This window comes from Corythoichthys intestinalis, chromosome 7, assembly GCF_030265065.1.
Source record: "Corythoichthys intestinalis isolate RoL2023-P3 chromosome 7, ASM3026506v1, whole genome shotgun sequence".
NCBI classification, from domain to species: domain Eukaryota; kingdom Metazoa; phylum Chordata; class Actinopteri; order Syngnathiformes; family Syngnathidae; genus Corythoichthys; species Corythoichthys intestinalis.
Window position 1 is genome coordinate 49,804,155 of NC_080401.1, and position 19,098 is coordinate 49,823,252.

The 19,098-nt window shown below is 42.1% G+C and overlaps 2 protein-coding genes across 9 annotated transcripts in view; both read left to right on the plus strand.

Moving 5' to 3' along the window:
* Nucleotides 1-2,734, plus strand: part of il23r (interleukin 23 receptor) — a 38,157-nt gene extending 35,423 nt beyond the window's left edge. For 3 of the 4 annotated variants that reach the window (XM_057842304.1, XM_057842308.1, XM_057842307.1), the window contains 3 exons: nucleotides 1,824-1,908; nucleotides 1,996-2,080; nucleotides 2,172-2,734. In XM_057842304.1, coding sequence (XP_057698287.1) covers nucleotides 1,824-1,908; nucleotides 1,996-2,080; nucleotides 2,172-2,591 — 590 coding nt within the window. In that variant the 3' untranslated portion in view covers nucleotides 2,592-2,734. The remainder of the gene's footprint in view (nucleotides 1-1,823; nucleotides 1,909-1,995; nucleotides 2,081-2,171) is intronic. The other variant, XM_057842306.1, reaches the window with a different exon arrangement.
* A 5,225-nt stretch (nucleotides 2,735-7,959) lies between these two features.
* The window catches only part of il12rb2 (interleukin 12 receptor, beta 2a), a 36,677-nt gene continuing 25,538 nt past the window's right edge, over nucleotides 7,960-19,098 (plus strand). For all 5 annotated transcript variants that reach the window (XM_057841694.1, XM_057841696.1, XM_057841697.1 and 2 more), the window contains exons 1-4: nucleotides 7,960-8,953; nucleotides 14,287-14,425; nucleotides 16,577-16,849; nucleotides 17,946-18,066. In XM_057841694.1, the coding sequence (XP_057697677.1) occupies nucleotides 14,353-14,425; nucleotides 16,577-16,849; nucleotides 17,946-18,066 (467 nt within the window). In that variant the 5' untranslated portion in view covers nucleotides 7,960-8,953; nucleotides 14,287-14,352. The remainder of the gene's footprint in view (nucleotides 8,954-14,286; nucleotides 14,426-16,576; nucleotides 16,850-17,945; nucleotides 18,067-19,098) is intronic.

Below are 19,098 nucleotides of genomic sequence, written 5' to 3' on the forward strand. Positions count from 1 at the left end.
ATTTCCTGTTGATTTGAGGTCCATTTCAGATCAGGTTCTTGTCCAGGTCAATTTGTATTGATTTTAGGGTTTTTCTACCTCAGTTTTTGTTGATCTAATGTTTATCCCTTTTGATTTTGGGAAGTTTCCAACACACTTCCTGGTGATTAAGGGTCACTTCCTTTACGTTTTGCGGCAATCCATGCTCACTTCCTGTTATTTGTGGTCATTTCCTGTTGATTTGAGGTCAATTTCAGATCAGTTCCTGTTCCAGGACACTTTGTATTGATTTTAGGGCTTTTCTAGGTCACTTCCTTTCTATCCCTTTTGAAACATGTCGCTGTCAACACGTTCGGTGTTAAATAGGGTTGGGTATCATTTCGTTTCGGTTCCGATTCCACGTTTCGATTCAGGTTTCAAACGAATCTCGATTCCGATTGATTGGTGCACTTCGTTGGGAGGTCGAGCGCTTGGTGGAGGAGGTCTTACAGGGCCCGGTGGATGCCCCGCCGGCAAATTGTTTGTCCCGGAGGCTCGGCGTACGGCAGTGCTCAAGTGGACTCACTCATCTAGGTTCGCTTGCCATCCCGGTGTGTCTCACACATTCTTCTAGTGTTCGCAGAGGTTATGGCGGCCGGGCATGCGCAAGGATGTTATGGACTATGTCTCGGCCTGTTCCACCTGCGTTCGCGGCCAGGCGAGTCACCGTCCTCCAGCGGGTTCGCCCCATCGTCTGTCTATTCCATGTCAGGCCTTGGTCCTATGTGGCTCTGGACTTCATTACGGGCCTTCTCCGATCAAGGGGTCGTTCAGTCATCTTGACAGGCGTGGACCGATTTTCAAAGATGGCACACTTCGTCACGCTCCCCAAGTTACCCTCTGCTCTGGAGACTGCTGACTTGCTGGTAACGCACGTTTTTCAAAGTCATGGCATTCGCTGTGATCTCGTCTCTGACAGAGGGCCCCAGTTTGTCTCATGAGTTTGGGGAGCATTCTGCAAGGCCTTGGGGGCCACGTCAAGCCGCTCTTCAGGGTACCATCTGCAGCCCAATGGGCAAACAGAACTTGTCAACCAAGAGCCGGAGGCCGCCCTTCGTCGGGTCTGTCAACAGCATCCATCTTCGTGGTCATCACATCTCCCGTGGGTGGAGTATGCGCACAACACCCTAATTTGCCTGGCCGCTGGGAGAAGAGAAGATATATCAATTGGTAGCACTACGCACAGTCATGGTTGCACTTCCCATCATGCATTTGGGCAGAACAGTTAAATGCCTACAGTATCATTTACTGATAGCTCAACAAATACACTAGATGGCAATATTTAGTCACAATATACAAAGTCACATTTATCCTTTAAGAATTACAAGTCTCTCTATCTGTTTTTGTGCTAAGCTAAATTAGCCACTTCATATGATTTGCTTATAACGGAGCTAGTCTTCATGTGGCTTCTTCTTCGTAGAGTTCGGCAGCTATTGTTTAGAAAATTCAAACGGTTCCAGGAGAACCGGAGTGTTTGTCCCGGATCCCATCGATGCTCGATGCCCTTGTCGTTTTAACCCTTGTTTTAAAGGGTTAAAACGACTAGCAAAAAAAAAAATCGAGCTTATATCTGTTGTTTTTTCTATTATAGCTGCATGTGTTTGAAGACTTGACTTCTGGCAGTCTAGATTTTTTCTCTACCGAGCAGCGGGTGCCGCTGAGCCCTTCCAACATCACAAAGCACTCACAGGCAGACACATTTTGAGCTTCTCCTCCTTGAAAGACCAGCATCCGCCACTGGTCAAAGTATTAGCGACGTATAAAAGAGCAATAACATGGTTTCAGTGTTACTTTTTCCCTTGTAGCAGGAGTAACGACGCTAGTGTTGAGCATGCTGGCTGTGGGGGTCTTCATGGTCCAGCTAGCTTGCTGGCGCTGCGTGAGAAGAAGGTTGGCAAAAATAATGTCTGTTTGTTCACTGCTGCTAACCAAAACAACAGCTCCAATGCGTGTTTTTTTTGTTTGTATGTTGATCAGGATCAAACAGAGATGGGCATTGTGGGGTCCATATTGGTTGGTGGAGAAGCTCCCCCAACCGAAAAATAGCCAAGCCATGAAACAGGTACATCAAAACGGTACTCAACCACAGAACACATTTTTTGGTACACCGGCAATTTATGAACCCCTTAATAAATCCTAATAAAAATCTCTAGTTGGACACCTGGAGCGAGCCATCCTTCTCGCGCACCAGCAGCGACCCTCAGCTGTCTCCCATCAGTTTGCTTTCCGATGAGCCCACTCTCCAGCATCCCCTTAAAGCCGTCGTGGACGGTTACAAACCTCAATTAACTGCGCTCCCGCCAGCCAAACAGACAAACCAGGACTGGTCACACCCAATGGAGGTGGAATCGAGTTCTGGCAAATTTGGAGCACCCTTGGGGAACCTGCTGTCCAGCGTTGAATTGGACTCCTCCGCCTGGCTGCTCGATTTGGAATTGGACTGGAGCAGAGAAAAATGGGGAGACACGGAAGAGCATCCCCTCTCGGTGGGTGAAACGGTGGTGAATGTCTCCCTGGGTGGTGGCTACTTCCCACAAATCTGCATTCCAAGCAGTGGGCAGGAAGAAGAATGACGAAATCATGGTATGAATTCATTCAGTCTGTAAAATTAGTTGAAAAGCGTACAAAAACGTAAGTACATCCTCCGCAAGAGAAATTTATAGGACTCTATTTTCTTGGGCAAGCCTGCTACAGTGGGGCAAATAAGTATATAGTCAACCACCAATTGTGCAAGTTCTCCTAGTTGAAAAGATTAGAGAGGCTTGTAATTGTCAACATGGGTAAACCTCAACCACGAGAGACAGAATGTGGAAAAAAAACTGAAAATAACATTGTGTGATTTTTAAAGAATTGATTTCCAAATTAAAGTGGAAAATAAGTATTTGGTCACCTACAAACAAGCAAGATTTCTGGCTGTCAAGGAGGCCTATCTTCTTCTAACGAGGTATAACGAGGCTCCACTCGTTACCTGTATTAATGGCACCTGTTTTAACTCATTATCGGTATAAAGGACACCTGTCCACAACCTCAGTCAGTCACATTCCAAACTCCACTATGGCCATGACCAAAGATCTGTCGAAGGACACCAGAGACAAAATTGTAGATCTGCACCAGGCTGGGAAGACTGAATCTGCAATAGGTAAAACACTTGGTGTAAAGAAATCAACTGTGGGAGCAATTATTAGAAAATGGAAGACATACAAGACCGCTGATAATCTTCCTCGATCTGGGGCTCCATGCAAGATCTCACCCCGTGGCGTCAAAATGATCACAAGAACGGTGAGCAAAAATCCCAGAACCCCACGGGGGGACCTAGTGAATGACCTACAGAGAGCTGGGACCACAGTAACAAAGGCTACTATCAGTTACACAATGCGCCGCCAGGGACTCAAATCCTGCACTGCCAGACGTGTCCCCCTGCTGAAGAAAGTACACGTCCAGGCCCGTCTGCGGATCGCTAGAGAGTATTTGGATGATCCAGAAGAGGACTGGGAGAATGTGTTATGGTCAGATGAAACCAAACTTTTTGGTAAAAACACAGGTTCTCGTGTTTGGAGGAGAAAGAATACACAATTGCATCCGAAGAACACCATACCCACTGTGAAGCATGAGGGTGGAAACATCATGCTTTGGGGCTGTTTTTCAGCAAAGGGACCAGGACGACTGATCTGTGTAAAGGAAAGAATGAATGGGGCCATGTATCGAGAGATTTTGAGTGAAAATCTCCTTCCATCAGCAAGGGCATTGAAGATGAGACGTGGCTGGGTCTTTCAGCATGACAATGATCCCAAACAGACAGCCAGGGCAACAAAGGAGTGGCTTCGTAAGAAGCATTTCAAGGTCCTAGAGTGGCCTAGCCAGTCTCCAGATCTCAACCCCATAGAAAATCTGTGGAGGGAGTTGAAAGTCCGTGTTGCCCAACGACAGCCCCAAAACATCACTGCTCTAGGGGAGATCTGCATGGAGGAATGGACCAAAATACCAACAACAGTGTGTCAAAAGCACGTGAAGAGTTACAGAAAACGTTTGGCCTCAGTTATTGCCAACAAAGGGTACATAATAAAGTATTGAGATGAACTTTCAGTATTGACCAAATACCTATTTTCCACCATTATTTGCAAATAAATTCTTTAAAAATCAAACAATGGGATTTTCTGGGTTTTCTCCACATTCTGTCTGTCATGGTTGAGGTTTACCCATGTTGACAATTACAGGCCTTTGTAATATTTTCAAGTGGGAGAACTTGCGCAATTAGTGGTTGACTAAATACTTATTTGCCCAACTGTACATTTTCGGTGTGTTGAACAAATAATGGAATTATAATGTATTCTTATAGGAAAATCCTGTTTGACATACGACCATTTTGACTTACAAACAAGATCCTGGAACGAACGAACTTCATATGTAGAGGTACCACTGTACTCACTTGAATGTAAAATACTTTCGATCATTTCTTTGTCAGTCACTTTGTGCAGCCTTTGTGCCTACCTGGTATGGGTGACATTTAATGATTATGCTGGGTTTTTTTAGCCTGATGCTCTTATTAAAGTGCCAGTGACATGATTTTAAAAAATCTTGAAAAGCATTATTATGTAATTTTGAATCATATTTTGGGACGATTGGCCTATATACAACAATTTGGCAAAGCCCAGATAACGAGAAATGAGTCTTTTAATCTGCCGGTTAACGCTGCCTGTCATTATAGCGCTCTAGCATCCCCAGCTGGAGGATGACGTTGGCAGGGTCACGATTTCATCGAATTTAGAATTCAGCCCCTTGAGGGAGAATTATTCAGAACGAGGAAAATGAGGGTCTGCTGGGAACGTCTGGGAGAATCCCCTGTCAGAAAGAGTTTCAACACCCACCTCCGGCAGAACTTCTCCCTTGTCCCGGGGGAGGTGGGGGACATTGAGTCCGAGTGGGCCATGTTCCGCACCTCCATTGTTGAGGCGGCCGATCAGAGCTGTGGCCGTAAGGTGGTTGGTGCCTGTCGTGGCGGCAATCCCCGAACCCGCTGGTGGACACCAGCGGTAAGGGATGCCGTCAAGCTGAAGAAGGAGGCCTATCGGGCCTTTTTGGCCTGTGGGACTCCGGAGGCAGCTGACAGGTACCGGCTGGCCAAGCGGACTGCGGCCTCGGCAGTCGCCGAGGCAAAAACTCGGACATGGGAGGAGTTCGGTGAGGCCATGGAAAACGACTTCTGGACGGCTTCGAGGAAATTCTGGTCCACCATCCGGCGTCTGAGGAGAGGAAAGCAGTGCACTATTAACACTGTGTATAGTGAAGATGGTGTACTGCTGACCTCGACTCGGGACGTCGTGAGTCGGTGGGGAGAATACTTCGAAGCCCTCCTCAATTCCACCGACACGCCTTCCTTTGAGGAAGCAGAGTCTGGGGACTCTGAGGTGGGCTCTTCGATCTCTGGGGTTGAAGTCACTGAGGCGGTTGGCAAGCTCCTCGGTGGCAAGGCCCCGGGGGTGGATGAGATCCGCCCGGAGTTCCTAAAGGCTCTGGATGTTGTAGGGCTGTCATGGCTGACACGCCTCTACAACATCGCGTGGACATCGGGGACAGTGCCTCTGGATTGGCAGACCGGGGTGGTGGTCCCCCTTTTTAAAAAGGGGGACCGGAGGGTGTGTTCCAATTATAGAGGAATCACACTCCTCAGCCTCCCCAGTAAAGTCTATTCAGGGGTGCTGGAGAGGAGGGTCCATCGGGAAGTCGAATCTCGGATTCAGGAGGAGCAGTGTGGTTTTCGTCCCGGCCGTGGAACAGTGGACCAGCTCTACACCCTCAGCAGGGTCCTCGAGGGTGCATGGGAGTTCGCCCAACTACATGTGTTTTGTGGATTTGGAGAAGGCGTTCGACCGTGTGCCTAGCGGAATCCTGTGGAGGGTGCTCCGGGAGTACGGGGTACCGAGCCCCTTGGTAAGGGCTGTTCGGTCCCTGTACGACCGGTGTCAGAGTCTGGTCCGCATTGCCGGCAGTAAGTCGAATTCGTTCCCGGTGAGGGTTGGACTCCGCCAAGGCTGCCCTTTGTCACCGATTTTGTTCATAATTTTTATGGACAGAATTTCTAGGCGCAGCCGAAGCGTTGAGGGGGTCCGGTTTGGTGACCTCAGCATTGAATCTCTGCTTTTTGCAGATGATTTAGTGCTGTTGGCTTCATCAAGCCGTGACCTCCAACTCTCACTGGAGCGGTTCGCAGCTGAGTGTGAAGCAGTTGGGATGAAGATCAGCACCTCCAAATCCGAGACCATGGTCCTCAGTCGGAAAAGGGTGGAGTGCCCTCTCCGGGTCGGGGATGAGATCCTGCCCCAAGTGGAGGAGTTCAAGTATCTTGGGGTCTTGTTCACGAGTGACGGTAGGAGGGAGCGGGAGATCGACAGGCGAATCGGTGCGGCGTCTGCAGTAATGCGGACTCTGCACCGGTCCGTAGTGGTGAAGAAGGAGCTGAGCCGAAAGGCAAAGCTCTCGATTTACCAGTCGATCTACGTTCTTACCCTCACCTATGGTCACGAGCTTTGGGTCGTGACCGAAAGAACAAGATCCCGGATACAAGCGGCCGAAATGAGTTTCCTCCGCAGGGTGTCCGGGCTCTCCCTTAGAGATAGGGTGAGAAGCTCTGTCATCCGGGAGGGACTCGGCGTCGAGCCGCTACTCCTCCGCGTAGAGAGGAGCCAACTGAGGTGGCTCGGGCATCTGGTTCGGATGCCTCCCGGACGCCTCCCTGGAGAGGTGTTCCGGGCATGTCCCACCGGCGGGAGGCCCAGGGGACGACCTAGGACACGCTGGAGAGACTATGTCTCTCGGCTGGCCTGGGAACGCCTTGGGATCCCGCCGGAGGAGCTGGTTGAAGTGGCTGGGGAGAGGGAAGTCTGGGCTTCCCTGTTAAAGCTGCTGCCCCCGCGACCCGACCCCGGAACAAGCGGAAGATAATGGATGGATGGATGGAGGAAAATGCGACGAAGAAAGCAGCAAAATGCCATTGTTTCAATCTCTCTACTCCAATATTTTGACAGGATATTCTTTTTTATCTAAGTATTTTCCCCAATTGCTAAATAAATGGTATGGTCAAGACAAATAACAGTCTTGTGCTAAATGCAATATGAAATATTAAAAATGCATTTATTCAGTACGAGCGGTCCATTTCATTCAGGAGGATAAAATACCGCGTGAAATATGAAATAAACATGCTTTTTGCTGGCATAGGCACTTTAAGTCAACTGTCAATCAAAGACATCCATGCAAGAGGAGAGGAAAGACTAACATCTGAAAGGGCAGATGACTGCAACATTTTAAAAATTTGTTAGCATAAGCGGAGTTTTAGGGAGGGCCAGCCCCCCAACGACAAATATGAATAAAATGAACAAAAAAAAAACAAATTTTTATAATGGGTCAAAATTATTTTTCGAACAGATCATGTGACAAGCACCTTAGACAGTCATTTGCTTTGCATATTATTAAAAAAAAAATAATAAGGGGAGGGCAAAATTTTTTTTCAAATGATTTTTTTTCTTTCTTTGAAAATATTTTTTTTGATTGAAGCAACTTTTTGGGGGAATGGGGGATTTTGAGGGACAAAAAGGATGGCTAAAATCAACTTTAATTAAAAATGAAGCGTTCAAATGTTGAGTCTGAAATATTTTTTTCGCATTCAAAAACTCTTTTCTATGATTGAAATTTTTCTGATTGATTTTTCATTTGAAAATATATTTTGTTTGTTTGAAACAACTTATTTTTTTGATCAAATAATAGACACAAGAGTCCTAGCCAAAATGTGGCCCAAACGCAAAAAAACATTACTTCAATCAAAAAAGCTGCTTCAATCAAAAAAAAAAAAAAAAAAAAAGATTTCAATCAAAAAAAAAAAAAATTTAAGAAAAATAGCTTTCAAATACATTTTTTTTTGAGTTTCAAATTAATTTTTGCATTCAAACACATTTTTTTAATCGAATAAGACATAAATCTACCTGCATATGGCTCCGCCCAAGGGATACAATTTTTGACTGGAGTAACTACATTGGCACGACACCGGCGGGCGTACCATATTCAATGGATGATGATTTTACCGAAAAGTATAGCTGTCCTAAGCAGCCTGATTTAGAATTCCCCTCAAGAATGATGGGAAACAAAAAAAACACTCATTTTCAACTTATTAATATAAATATTGTTGTAAGTTAATTTTATTTCTGACACTGCGTTTTGAGGTCATCAACATGTTGTGACCCCCTTGGCCTAAAAGTCAAACTCCGTCTATGTTTGTTAGATTTACTGTGATACTTGTTTAGTTTGATTCATTTAAGGTTTACTACTTCTATCACCGTCAATGACCCCTAATTAGCCAGAACGCATGAGCAAAAACAACATACAAACATAAAAGCTAAAGAGAGTTTTCAAACAGCATTTTCCCCTGTCATGTAATGTTATCGAGTAAAAACACAGCACACTGCTTCCTCAACGTAACCAGTTTTTTTTTTCTTCAACTTCCTGAGCGTATTTGTTTCACTTCCCCACAAATTCAGTGTGAAAGCTCACAGACGCTATTTTTACTCAGCTGCTCAGGTGCAATACGGTAAGAATTTTAGGGAAAGTCCCACAATGTATCTCATCATTGCTCGTGATGCTTGGAAAAATTTAATGATGCGTACAAATTGTCATGGCAAGAGTTGTAGGAGAAATTATGTGGATGTCCGGAAAACAGACTCCAAAAAACAATGAGGTCTGATCAGACAGCACAAAAAAAGATTCAAGGACTGCTTGTAATGTAGTGGTTACATTGCGTAGCTGAACTTCCCCCATTCAAGTGCAACTTTGACTCACACGCTCAGAACAAAAAGTTAAACGTGCCGACACGCTGGCGATTCAGAGGAAGATAACGGAAGACCGAAAGGATGAAAACAATGCTCAAGATGGAAGATCTACCATTTAGAGAGTAAGTACTTTTAAATGTGCTATTAAATACAACAGCAAGTGGACTTTAAAATTATTGCAGACCATATTTTGGAGACAAAACCATCCAAAAGAGTGACAGAAAAAGCTTAATAATGAAAGTGGATCCTTCGCGATACCCACTAAAAAATCTCCAGACATAAACTGATGTCATCTCCAGAATGAGCTGCAGATTTTTGCACTCTGCTAGCATGCTATCCATCGGCTTTCTATTCTGTTGTTGCCTTGTGATCTTTCCATCATTCTGTCAACATGTACTAGCTAGCGCAGCACCAAAACGGTACGCATGATGATCAATTCTGGTTATGACATCACAACCAGGGGTTAAAGTGGGCTGGAGCCCACCAGAGTCGAGCTCCACCTCCTTACTCAAACAAATACAGTGCCCTCTATAATTATTGGCACCCCTGGTTAAGATGTGTTTTTTAGCTTCTAATATTTTTTTTTAATTCAAATAATATAGGACCTTAATGGAAAAAAAGAGAAAAATCTAACCTTCAATACAAGTGCATTTATTCAGTGGGGAAAAAATCCCACATAAAGAAATAATTATTTGACAAATAATCAAATAATGTGTGTCACAATTATTAGCACTAGGGTTGTTCCGATCATGTTTTTTTGCTCCCGATCGTTTTAGTTTGAGTATCTGCCGATCCCGATATTTGCCGATCCGATTGCTTTTTTTTTGCTCCCGATTCAATTCCATTTAATTTTTCCTGATCATATTCATTTTGGCAATGCATTAAGAAAAAAATGAATAAAACTCGGACGAATATATACATTCAACATACAGTACATAAGTACTGTATTTGTTTATCATGACAATAAATCCTCAAGATGGCATTTACATTATTAACATTCATTCTGTGAGAGGGATCCACGGATAGAAAGACTTGTGACTTTGTATATTGTGACTAAATATTGCCATCTAGTGTATTTGTTGAGCTTTCAGTAAATGATATTGTAGCCATTTCCCAAATGCATGATGGGAAGTGGAACCATGACTGTGCGTAGTGCTATCAATTGATATATCTTCTCTGCGTTGGGAAATAACATAAGGTGTTAAGAAAAAGATCAATTGCTACCCATGATATTTCTATTCGTGGGGAGAGGGATTGTAAGGCTTTAGCCAATTAAAAAAAGGCTCCAAAGGCTGCCAAAATTCACTCTACTCATTTTACGCTGCCTTTTATCTCTCTATATAGGTAAAACGGTGCCATTACAGATTGAGCGCGACAATGCGCGAGTGGGTCGTGCAGCGCATGCATTATTTGCGTTAAATATTTTAACGTGATACATTTTTAAAAAAAAAAAAAATTACCGCCGTTATTGGGATAAATTTGATAACCCTACCTTAAGCCTAAACTAAAGACTCTGGATGAGTGTAACATATTATGTCTGTAACGATAAATACAATTAGAAAACGATTTAATAAAAAAAAAAAATATTAGGGCTGTCAAACGATTAAAATTTTTAATCGAGTTAATTACAGCTTAAAAATTAATTAATCGTAATTAATCGCAATTAATCGCAATTCAAACCATCTATAAAATATGCCATATTTTTCTGTAAATTTTATAAATATTCTGTAAAATAAATTGTTAGAATGGAAAGATAAGACACAAGATGGATATATACAGTGGGGAGAACAAGTATTTGATACACTGCCAATGGGAAAACCCATTGGCAGTGTATCAAATACTTGTTCTCCCCACTGTACATTCAACATACGGTACATAAGGACTGTAGTGGGCATTTCACTCTACTGTCATTTAAATCTGTCTATGCTGTCCTCACTCCGAAGCGTCTACTTTTTCCAAAGCTGGACAGCTTGTGAACGACGCCTTAATAATCAGACTTCTTCCTTTTTCATCTGATTTATTAATAAAATAGCCTCCAACCATTGTACTCTTTAGACCATCGTAAAACTACAAAAAAAAAAGTACACAAGCATTGCATTAGCAACAACGTTAGCTTAGCACGCTATACAGGTTCACTAAACATAAACAAAAAGCGTCTCATACAAAAAATAGAACATTTCGCTTGCTAACATAATATGTACATTCTTTACAACAACCATACTGACGGACAAATCTTGTCCAAGGATCATATAAGCACAACATTACAACGTAGGCGTCAGCCCGAGACGTCGTGCAGCCATATTGAACTGGCAAGAAAAAAAATAAACCATGTTGCAAAGCGACCACAAGAGTTCGCTGTTAGCACAAAAAGCCTTGCTGTAAAATTTACCAAAAAGCAGAATACTGTCTGAGCGGGACATGTGCGTTAATTGCGTCAAATATTTTAACGTGATTAATTTAAAAAATTAATTGCCGCGCGTTAACGCGATAATTTTGACAGCCCTATTTCAAATTAATATTCTGTCCGAACAAGCTTAACAGAGAATCCACACCGTGCCATCACACATCAAGCAGATGAATATGCAACTTTTTCTCCGCAGTGACAAAAACAGCTGACTGTGGCCCCAGTAGGTAGGCTACATTAAGGAACAATGAAATTAACAGTTCACCTGCTGTGGCCTGAACGGAGTCTTACACCTTCCTCCTGGTGCGCATGGACTTGAATTGCGTGCCCGCTTGTGCAGTCCCTGTTTTTTCACCTCTTATCAACACCATCGTCGTTTTGGGGCTTTTTGAAGAAACTTCGGACACTCAGTTGCCTTGACATTTTTCAGAGTATGGCCAACGACGTCATGCATCAAGAGAGACAATAGCTAATTAATATGCTCTGTTGCCACCCTGTGGTCTGGGATGTGAATTGCAACCTGTCAAAATGACAGATGGACTTCAGTTTTTTCCGTCACAGTTTTAAAAAATCGGTCAACGACGGAAAATATTCGGTTAACGCGACCCCTGCCGCCGTTATTGGGATAAATTTGATAACCCTACCATAAGCCTAAACTAAAGACTCTGGATGAGTGTAACATATTATGTCTGTAACATTAGATACAATTAGAAAACGATTTAATTAAAAAATATATATTAAAAAAAGACATGGCCGATATTTTTTTGCCGATTCCGATACTTTGAAAATGACGTGATCGGACCCGATCGATCGGCATCTCTAATTAGCACCCCTGCTGTTAATACTTTGTACAACCCCCTTTTGCCAACAAAACAAGGTCTGGGGACTGAGATGGCCATGGGAGGGCAGCTTGATTTTGTGTCTGGTGAACCATTTCTGTGTAGATTTGGCCATATGTTTAGGGTCATTGTCTTGCTGAAAGACCCAGTGACGACCCATCTTCACCTTTTGGTCAGAGGGCAACAGATTTTGATTTAAAATGTCCTGGTATTTCAAAGCATTCATGATGCCATGCACCCTAACAAGGTTCCCAAGGCCTATGGAAGCAAAACAGCCCCACAGCATCACTGACCCACCCCCATACTTCACAGTGGTTATGAGGTGCTTTTCAGCATGCGCATCTTCCATCGTGTTTGTTGCCAAAAAGCTCAATCTTGGTATCACCTGACCAAAGCACACGCTCCCAGGCTTCAAATAGGACTGTTTTTTTTCTCTTTTTTTCCATTAAGGTCCCATATTATTTGAATAAAAAAATATATACAGTGCCTTGCAAAAGTATTCGGCCCCCTTGAACCTTGCAACCTTTCGCCACATTTCAGGCTTCAAACATAAAGATATAAAATTTTAATTTTTTGTCAAGAATCAACAACAAGTGGGACACAATCGTGAAGTGGAACAAAATTTATTGGATAATTTAAACTTTTTTAACAAATAAAAAACTGAAAAGTGGGGCGTTCAATATTATTCGGCCCCCTTGCGTTAATACTTTGTAGCGCCACCTTTTGCTCCAATTACAGCTGCAAGTCGCTTGGGGTATGTTTCTATCAGTTTTGCACATCGAGAGACTGACATTCTTGCCCATTCTTCCTTGCAAAACAGCTCGAGCTCAGTGAGGTTGGATGGAGAGTGTTTGTGAACAGCAGTCTTCAACTCTTTCCACAGATTCTCGATTGGATTCAGGTCTGGACTTTGACTTGACCATTCTAACACCTGGATACGTTTATTTTTGAACCATTCCATTGTAGATTTGGCTTTATGTTTTGGATCATTGTCCTGTTGGAAAATAAATCTCCGTCCCAGTCTCAGGTCTTGTGCAGATACCAACAGGTTTTCTTCCAGAATGTTCCTGTATTTGGCTGCATCCATCTTCCCGTCAATTTTAACCATCTTCCCTGTCCCTGCTGAAGAAAAGCAGGCCCAAACCATGATGCTGCCACCACCATGTTTGACAGTGGGGATGGTGTGTTCAGGGTGATGAGCTGTGTTGCTTTTACGTCAAACATATCGTTTTGCATTGTGGCCAAAAAGTTCAATTTTGGTTTCATCTGACCAGAGCACCTTCTTCCACATGTTTGGTGTGTCTCCCAGGTGGCTTGTGGCAAACTTTAAACGAGACTTTTTATGGATATCTTTGAGAAATGGCTTTCTTCTTGCCACTCTTCCATAAAGGCCAGATTTGTGCAGTGTACGACTGATTGTTGTCCTATGGACAGACTCTCCCACCTCAGCTGTAGATCTCTGCAGTTCATCCAGAGTGATCATGGGCCTCTTGGCTGCATCTCTATCAGTTTTCTCCTTGTTTGAGAAGAAAGTTTGGAAGGACGGCCGGGTCTTGGTAGATTTGCAGTGGTCTGATGCTCCTTCCATTTCAATATGATGGCTTGCACAGTGCTCCTTGAGATGTTTAAAGCTTGGGAAATCTTTTTGTATCCAAATCCGGCTTTAAACTTCTCCACAACAGTATCTCGGACCTGCCTGGTGTGTTCCTTGGTTTTCATAATGCTCTCTGCACTTTAAACAGAACCCTGAGACTATCACAGAGCAGGTGCATTTATACGGAGACTTGATTACACACAGGTGGATTCTATTTATCATCATCGGTCATTTGATCATTCAGAGATCCTCACTGAACTTCTGGAGTGAGTTTGCTGCACTGAAAGTAAAGGGGCCGAATAATATTGCACGCCCCACTTTTCAGTTTTTTATTTGTTAAAAAAGTTTAAATTATCCAATAAATGTTGTTCCACTTCACGATTGTGTCCCACTTGTTGTTGATTCTTGACAAAAAAATTAAATTTCATATCTTTATGTTTGAAGCCTGAAATGTGGCGAAAGTTTGCAAGATTCAAGGGGGCCGAATACTTTTGCAAGGCACTGTATATTAGAAGCTAAAAAACACATCTTAGGGGTGCCAATAATTATGGAGGGCACTGTAATTGAAGTCGCATATTGATGTGAAAACAAATTTCAATGTTATGTCTTTTTGTAAAGGGCAACAATGACGTCTGATGTGAACATGTGACACACGTACAGTCAAAAGTCAGTTACTGATGACACATGGCGGAAATTCCACTGAAATGGCCTCTGGGATGTGCTGTGTGGTTGACGCTACTAGTGCAGTTTTGCACAGGTGAGCCACAAACTTTCAAACTATTTTTCAGACTATAAATTGCACTGGAGTATAAGTCGCACAAGCCAGAAAATGCTTAGTAAAACCATAAATTAGTTACTAAATAGTTACAGTAAAATATAAGTCAATTTTTATATGGGAGAATTCATTTAATAAAAAACAAACTCAAAAATAAACATTTCATCTTGCAAGACACGTTAAGATATTGTGGCGAGTGTTGTCTGGGCCAAGTAAGGAGAAAGAGGCCTTTATTTTAATAGGCTGCAGCTATCGATTATTTTAGTAATCGATTAATCTATCAACTACCGTAATTTTCGGACTATAAGCCGCTACTTTTTCCCTTTATTTTGAATCCTGCGGTTTATAGTCCAGTGTGGCTTATTTGTTGATTTATTTGGGTTAATAGGTAACACTTTGTTTAACAGCTTCGTCATGAGACTGTCATAAGACCGTCATAATTATGACATGACACTATCATGGGTTTTACTGAATGTTTAGTTCATTAAGTGTCATCCGGCTAATTATGTCAGTAACTCCATTTATGTCTGGCTTGGATCTTTTACATCCATTTAAAAGTGAGATAATTTGCCAGATAATACTAAATGACACCTGTTATAAGCATTCATTAATGCTCATGTCTATGTCATGTCATAATTATGATTGTCTAATAACAGTCATATGGCGGCACTGTCAAATGGAGTGTTACCAAATACCATGAAACAACTGAAACAGTAACTGAAGAAATAATTAGAACAGAACATGAATTTTGATTGTTATTTACATTTGTAGCACTGCAATGCATGCTAAGAGGCATGTTGGACAACAACTGTTGACAACAGCAGGTGACAGCAGAGGTTGACTGTTTCCTCCAAGGGATCAGTGATGGCCAAATGAAGCTTCTTGAAGCAATGAAGCTTTGCAGCCAATTGGTTCAAAGCTTCATGGTGGTTCATTTGGTCTTATAACAGTCGTATGATGCTGCAGACAAATAAAGTGTTACCGGTTAATATCATTTGGTGTAAATATCCCATAATACAGTGAGGACAGCTGCAGCTTATAGTACAATGCGGCTTATCTATGAACAGATGCCGTTTTCGTGCAAATTTGGTCAGTGGCGGCTTATAGTCAGGTGCGTCTTATAGTGCGAAAATTACGGTAGTTAGTTCGAGTAATCGAATTAGGAACATTTAATGCGTTGCAGAATAAATTTTAGGAGATGTAAAACAGTCTTGCTAAGGTTCCCTTTCAAAAGAGCATTAAAGGCGAATACAATATAAAATTCCCAAGTGTTTTTTCAAACTGCAGAATTGCACTTTCATTTCAAAATAAATTAAAAATACCTGAGCTTAGCGTCCAAATGGTATTTATAAAATAAATATTTAAATAAATGAAGATCTAAGTACCGTACAACAAATGAATGGCATAGCAAAAGCTAGCTTAAATGCTATAATCCTAACTTTTTTTGTTTGTAGTCTTAATAAGTCGCTCAAACAATTGTTCCCACAAAAAATTGCTAAACAAACCTTTCAGCTAAAGTACGAATACATTAAAAAAAAAAAAACATTAGCTCAAACTAAAACTTACCTTATGTTGGTCTTCACAGGGTGCACCCACATTCATCCATGTTGAATGAGTTATGTCATATTCATGGTTTCCATTAGAGGGCAGTGTATCCACGCAAATCAATAAAACCAAATGCAAACGCTTTCAAAACAAACCATTACAACACCATTCCAAAGAAACAAATAATCGAAGCAGCATAATTTTACTCAAAGCTTTTTTCTAATTGAATTACTCAAGTTAATCGATTAATTGTTGCGGCACTACACCACACGATTCCAAGAAATAGCTTGCTGTGTTGAATGCAGCACACAGCCAGGTCATTATTGAGCAACCTACCCTCAGTAACAAATTACCCATCAGCGTTTGCGGGAGAAATAGACCAATAAGAACAGTCACTACAAACAATTGGAACAATTTAAATTGAAAAGCACTTTTTCTATTCTATTATTTTCTACCCACCTCTAGGCACCACATTATACCAACATGTCATTTGAGTCAGGTTAGGGTTATACTTATAGTCCGAAAAATACAGTACTTAGTAACCTAAACCGGAGCTTGCTGTGAATTTTCTGTGATTTTACTTCTCAGGCAAGACCCCAACTTGCCTTATCTGGACCAACCAGGGGTTCACGGTCCGCCGTGACACCAAGCTAGTTGTGTATTGCACCTTCAACTGTGAGCAAGAGTGCAAACCTCTCATGTACAGTGGTCACCCACCTGCTGTGCAGCTCCACATGCAGGTCAATTCAACCACTACATTCTTCCGCATGGATAACATCACCGAACATCGGACCTTCAGCTGCGTGTGCGACTGCTCAGGCAAGCAGCAACAATTGTGTGGAAAGGACATCAAAGCTGGATGTAAGCGTGGACAACAATCTGTTATATTTACTGTAAAATACTGGCTGCTGTGGTTGCTGTGAAACTGTAAAGACTACTATTATAACATCCATCCACTTCGGATTTTCCCTCAGCAAAACAGTTAATTAGCATGTTAGATTATGTTCAAAAGTTTTCTTTCCTAAACCATCTAAACACCCTCTAAAAATAAAAAACAACTATCCAAAAACACATCCATCTAGTCTGATCAATATGTAAATGTAGTAGATTAAATTAGCCTTATTTGCCTAACGAAAGTCTGTTAGCTTAAATGCTACAAATGCTAACGTATTTACAATTCTCATAGCAAATCGCTCACACGTAACTCAACAAACGGTAACTGTAAACTTAATTACAAATGCATACACAAAAATATATTAGCTAAAACAACTTACAGCCTTATGTGGGCCAAACCTGAGCGCAGCGATCCTTTATCCATGTCAGACATCTGTGTCTGTGTCTGTCATACAAGGCGACAGTCCAGACAGACCCAACTCTGCCACCAGAGAGCAGTGTTCCTCCATCATTAAAAGGAATACAATGCTTTTGGATTTTTTGATAGTTATTTTGGGGTACTTAAAGGGTTGATTCCGACTAATGTGGAAATTCGGGTTACGTCACCAGCGTAGGAATAGAACTTGTTCGTAACCAGGGGACTACCTGTATTTTTGTATTAAAACTAGAAAAAAAAATCCCGAAAATATTGTGTCAGTACAGTATCGGCATTGGCCAATACCACACAGCCAGGTGTTGGAAATGGTAGCGGCAGCCATAAAAATAGTACTTTGCACTGTTATTGACAGTCACTGCTTTAGTGTTCTTCCTCCTGCCAACCAGACTCTGACCCGGACTTTCACTGTGGCAGTCGAGCGTTCGACTGCTGAGCTAATAGCTCAGTATCGCCAATTTTCCTAAACTCCTGCACTCGTTTTTACTCTATTTTACAGCGTCCCCATTCTTTAACAGTAAAATTCTGGCAACTACTGCTTCTAGGTTGTTTTTTTTGGGGGGGATACAGTGTCTGAAAAAAAGAGATTTTGTAAACTGAATGATGAATTTGATGGTTTTATGTCTGCAGATCCACCTGAAATGCCACAGAACATTCTTTGCAAGTACCTAGTGGTGAGCAATCAGACTGGTGAGGTGCGTTGTTCCTGGGAAAGAGGCCGTGAAACACACCTGAAGGCTCCCACTGAGCTGTAAGTGTTTTTGTCTGCCATTTATTTAAAAAGCATGTCCTCGTAAGTGACATTTAGACAGTCGAGAAGAAAATAGCCAAGGATGCTACAAACACACAAGCGATTCATTTTTCAGTTTCAATATGCTCTTGAAACATATAAAAGACAGTAACCACATTTTTATGCAGCGAGTATTTCGTTTTTTAGACATTCAGAATTCTCTGTTTATATATGTCGTAAATCATTCGGCATATTCCTTCCACATTCTGACAAACTCTGCTAACCAGGGGAGACTCTTAGGAGGTGCAATCTTGCGGGGTCTCTAAGGGGCTCGGTTTGCGGGCGTAAAGTCTGCATGGTTGGACGAGGGCAGGGTCAAACAGAAAGGTAAGATGATAGTGCGGAGCTGTAATATAGTGTTTTATTGGCATGCTAGGACAGGCCATTGACGCTAGCTTAGCCACTCCGGAGCCCTGAAACTAAAAAACTCCCACTAACTCAAAGATTAAGCCTAATGTCAAAAATTCTTAAGTTCCCCTTTAACAAGCTCAAAAACTCCAAAACTTAGCGTACTGGCAGATTACAAGCAAATATCAGGTGCATACTGCCACCTACTGTACAAGAGTGTGCAGCACTCATCTGAAGGATTTTATTGGTCAATATCTTGTTCATCTGCATAATCTTGCTTGTATTCGTTTTGCTGGAGGCATGAAAACGAAACTATTAATTCACAACGAAAAAAAAGAAAACAAACAAAACTAAGGTGTAACGCAGGCGATAATTTGAAAAGTAGTAGAGTGGTAAGTACAGATACGCGCTTTAAAATGTAGTGAAGTAAAACCAAAAAATACCAGTTCATATTTGCACTCAAGTAAAGTACAGATACACAAAAATGTACTGAAGTACAAAAACATAATACTTTTACTTCGTTACATTCCACCAGTGGACAGAACAAATAAAGGGGGCAGACCTTGATACCATGAGGTACCCCGATTCCTTAGGTGAGAAAAGGGAAAACGATCGTGGAAAAGGGAAAAATCAACTCCCTTTGGC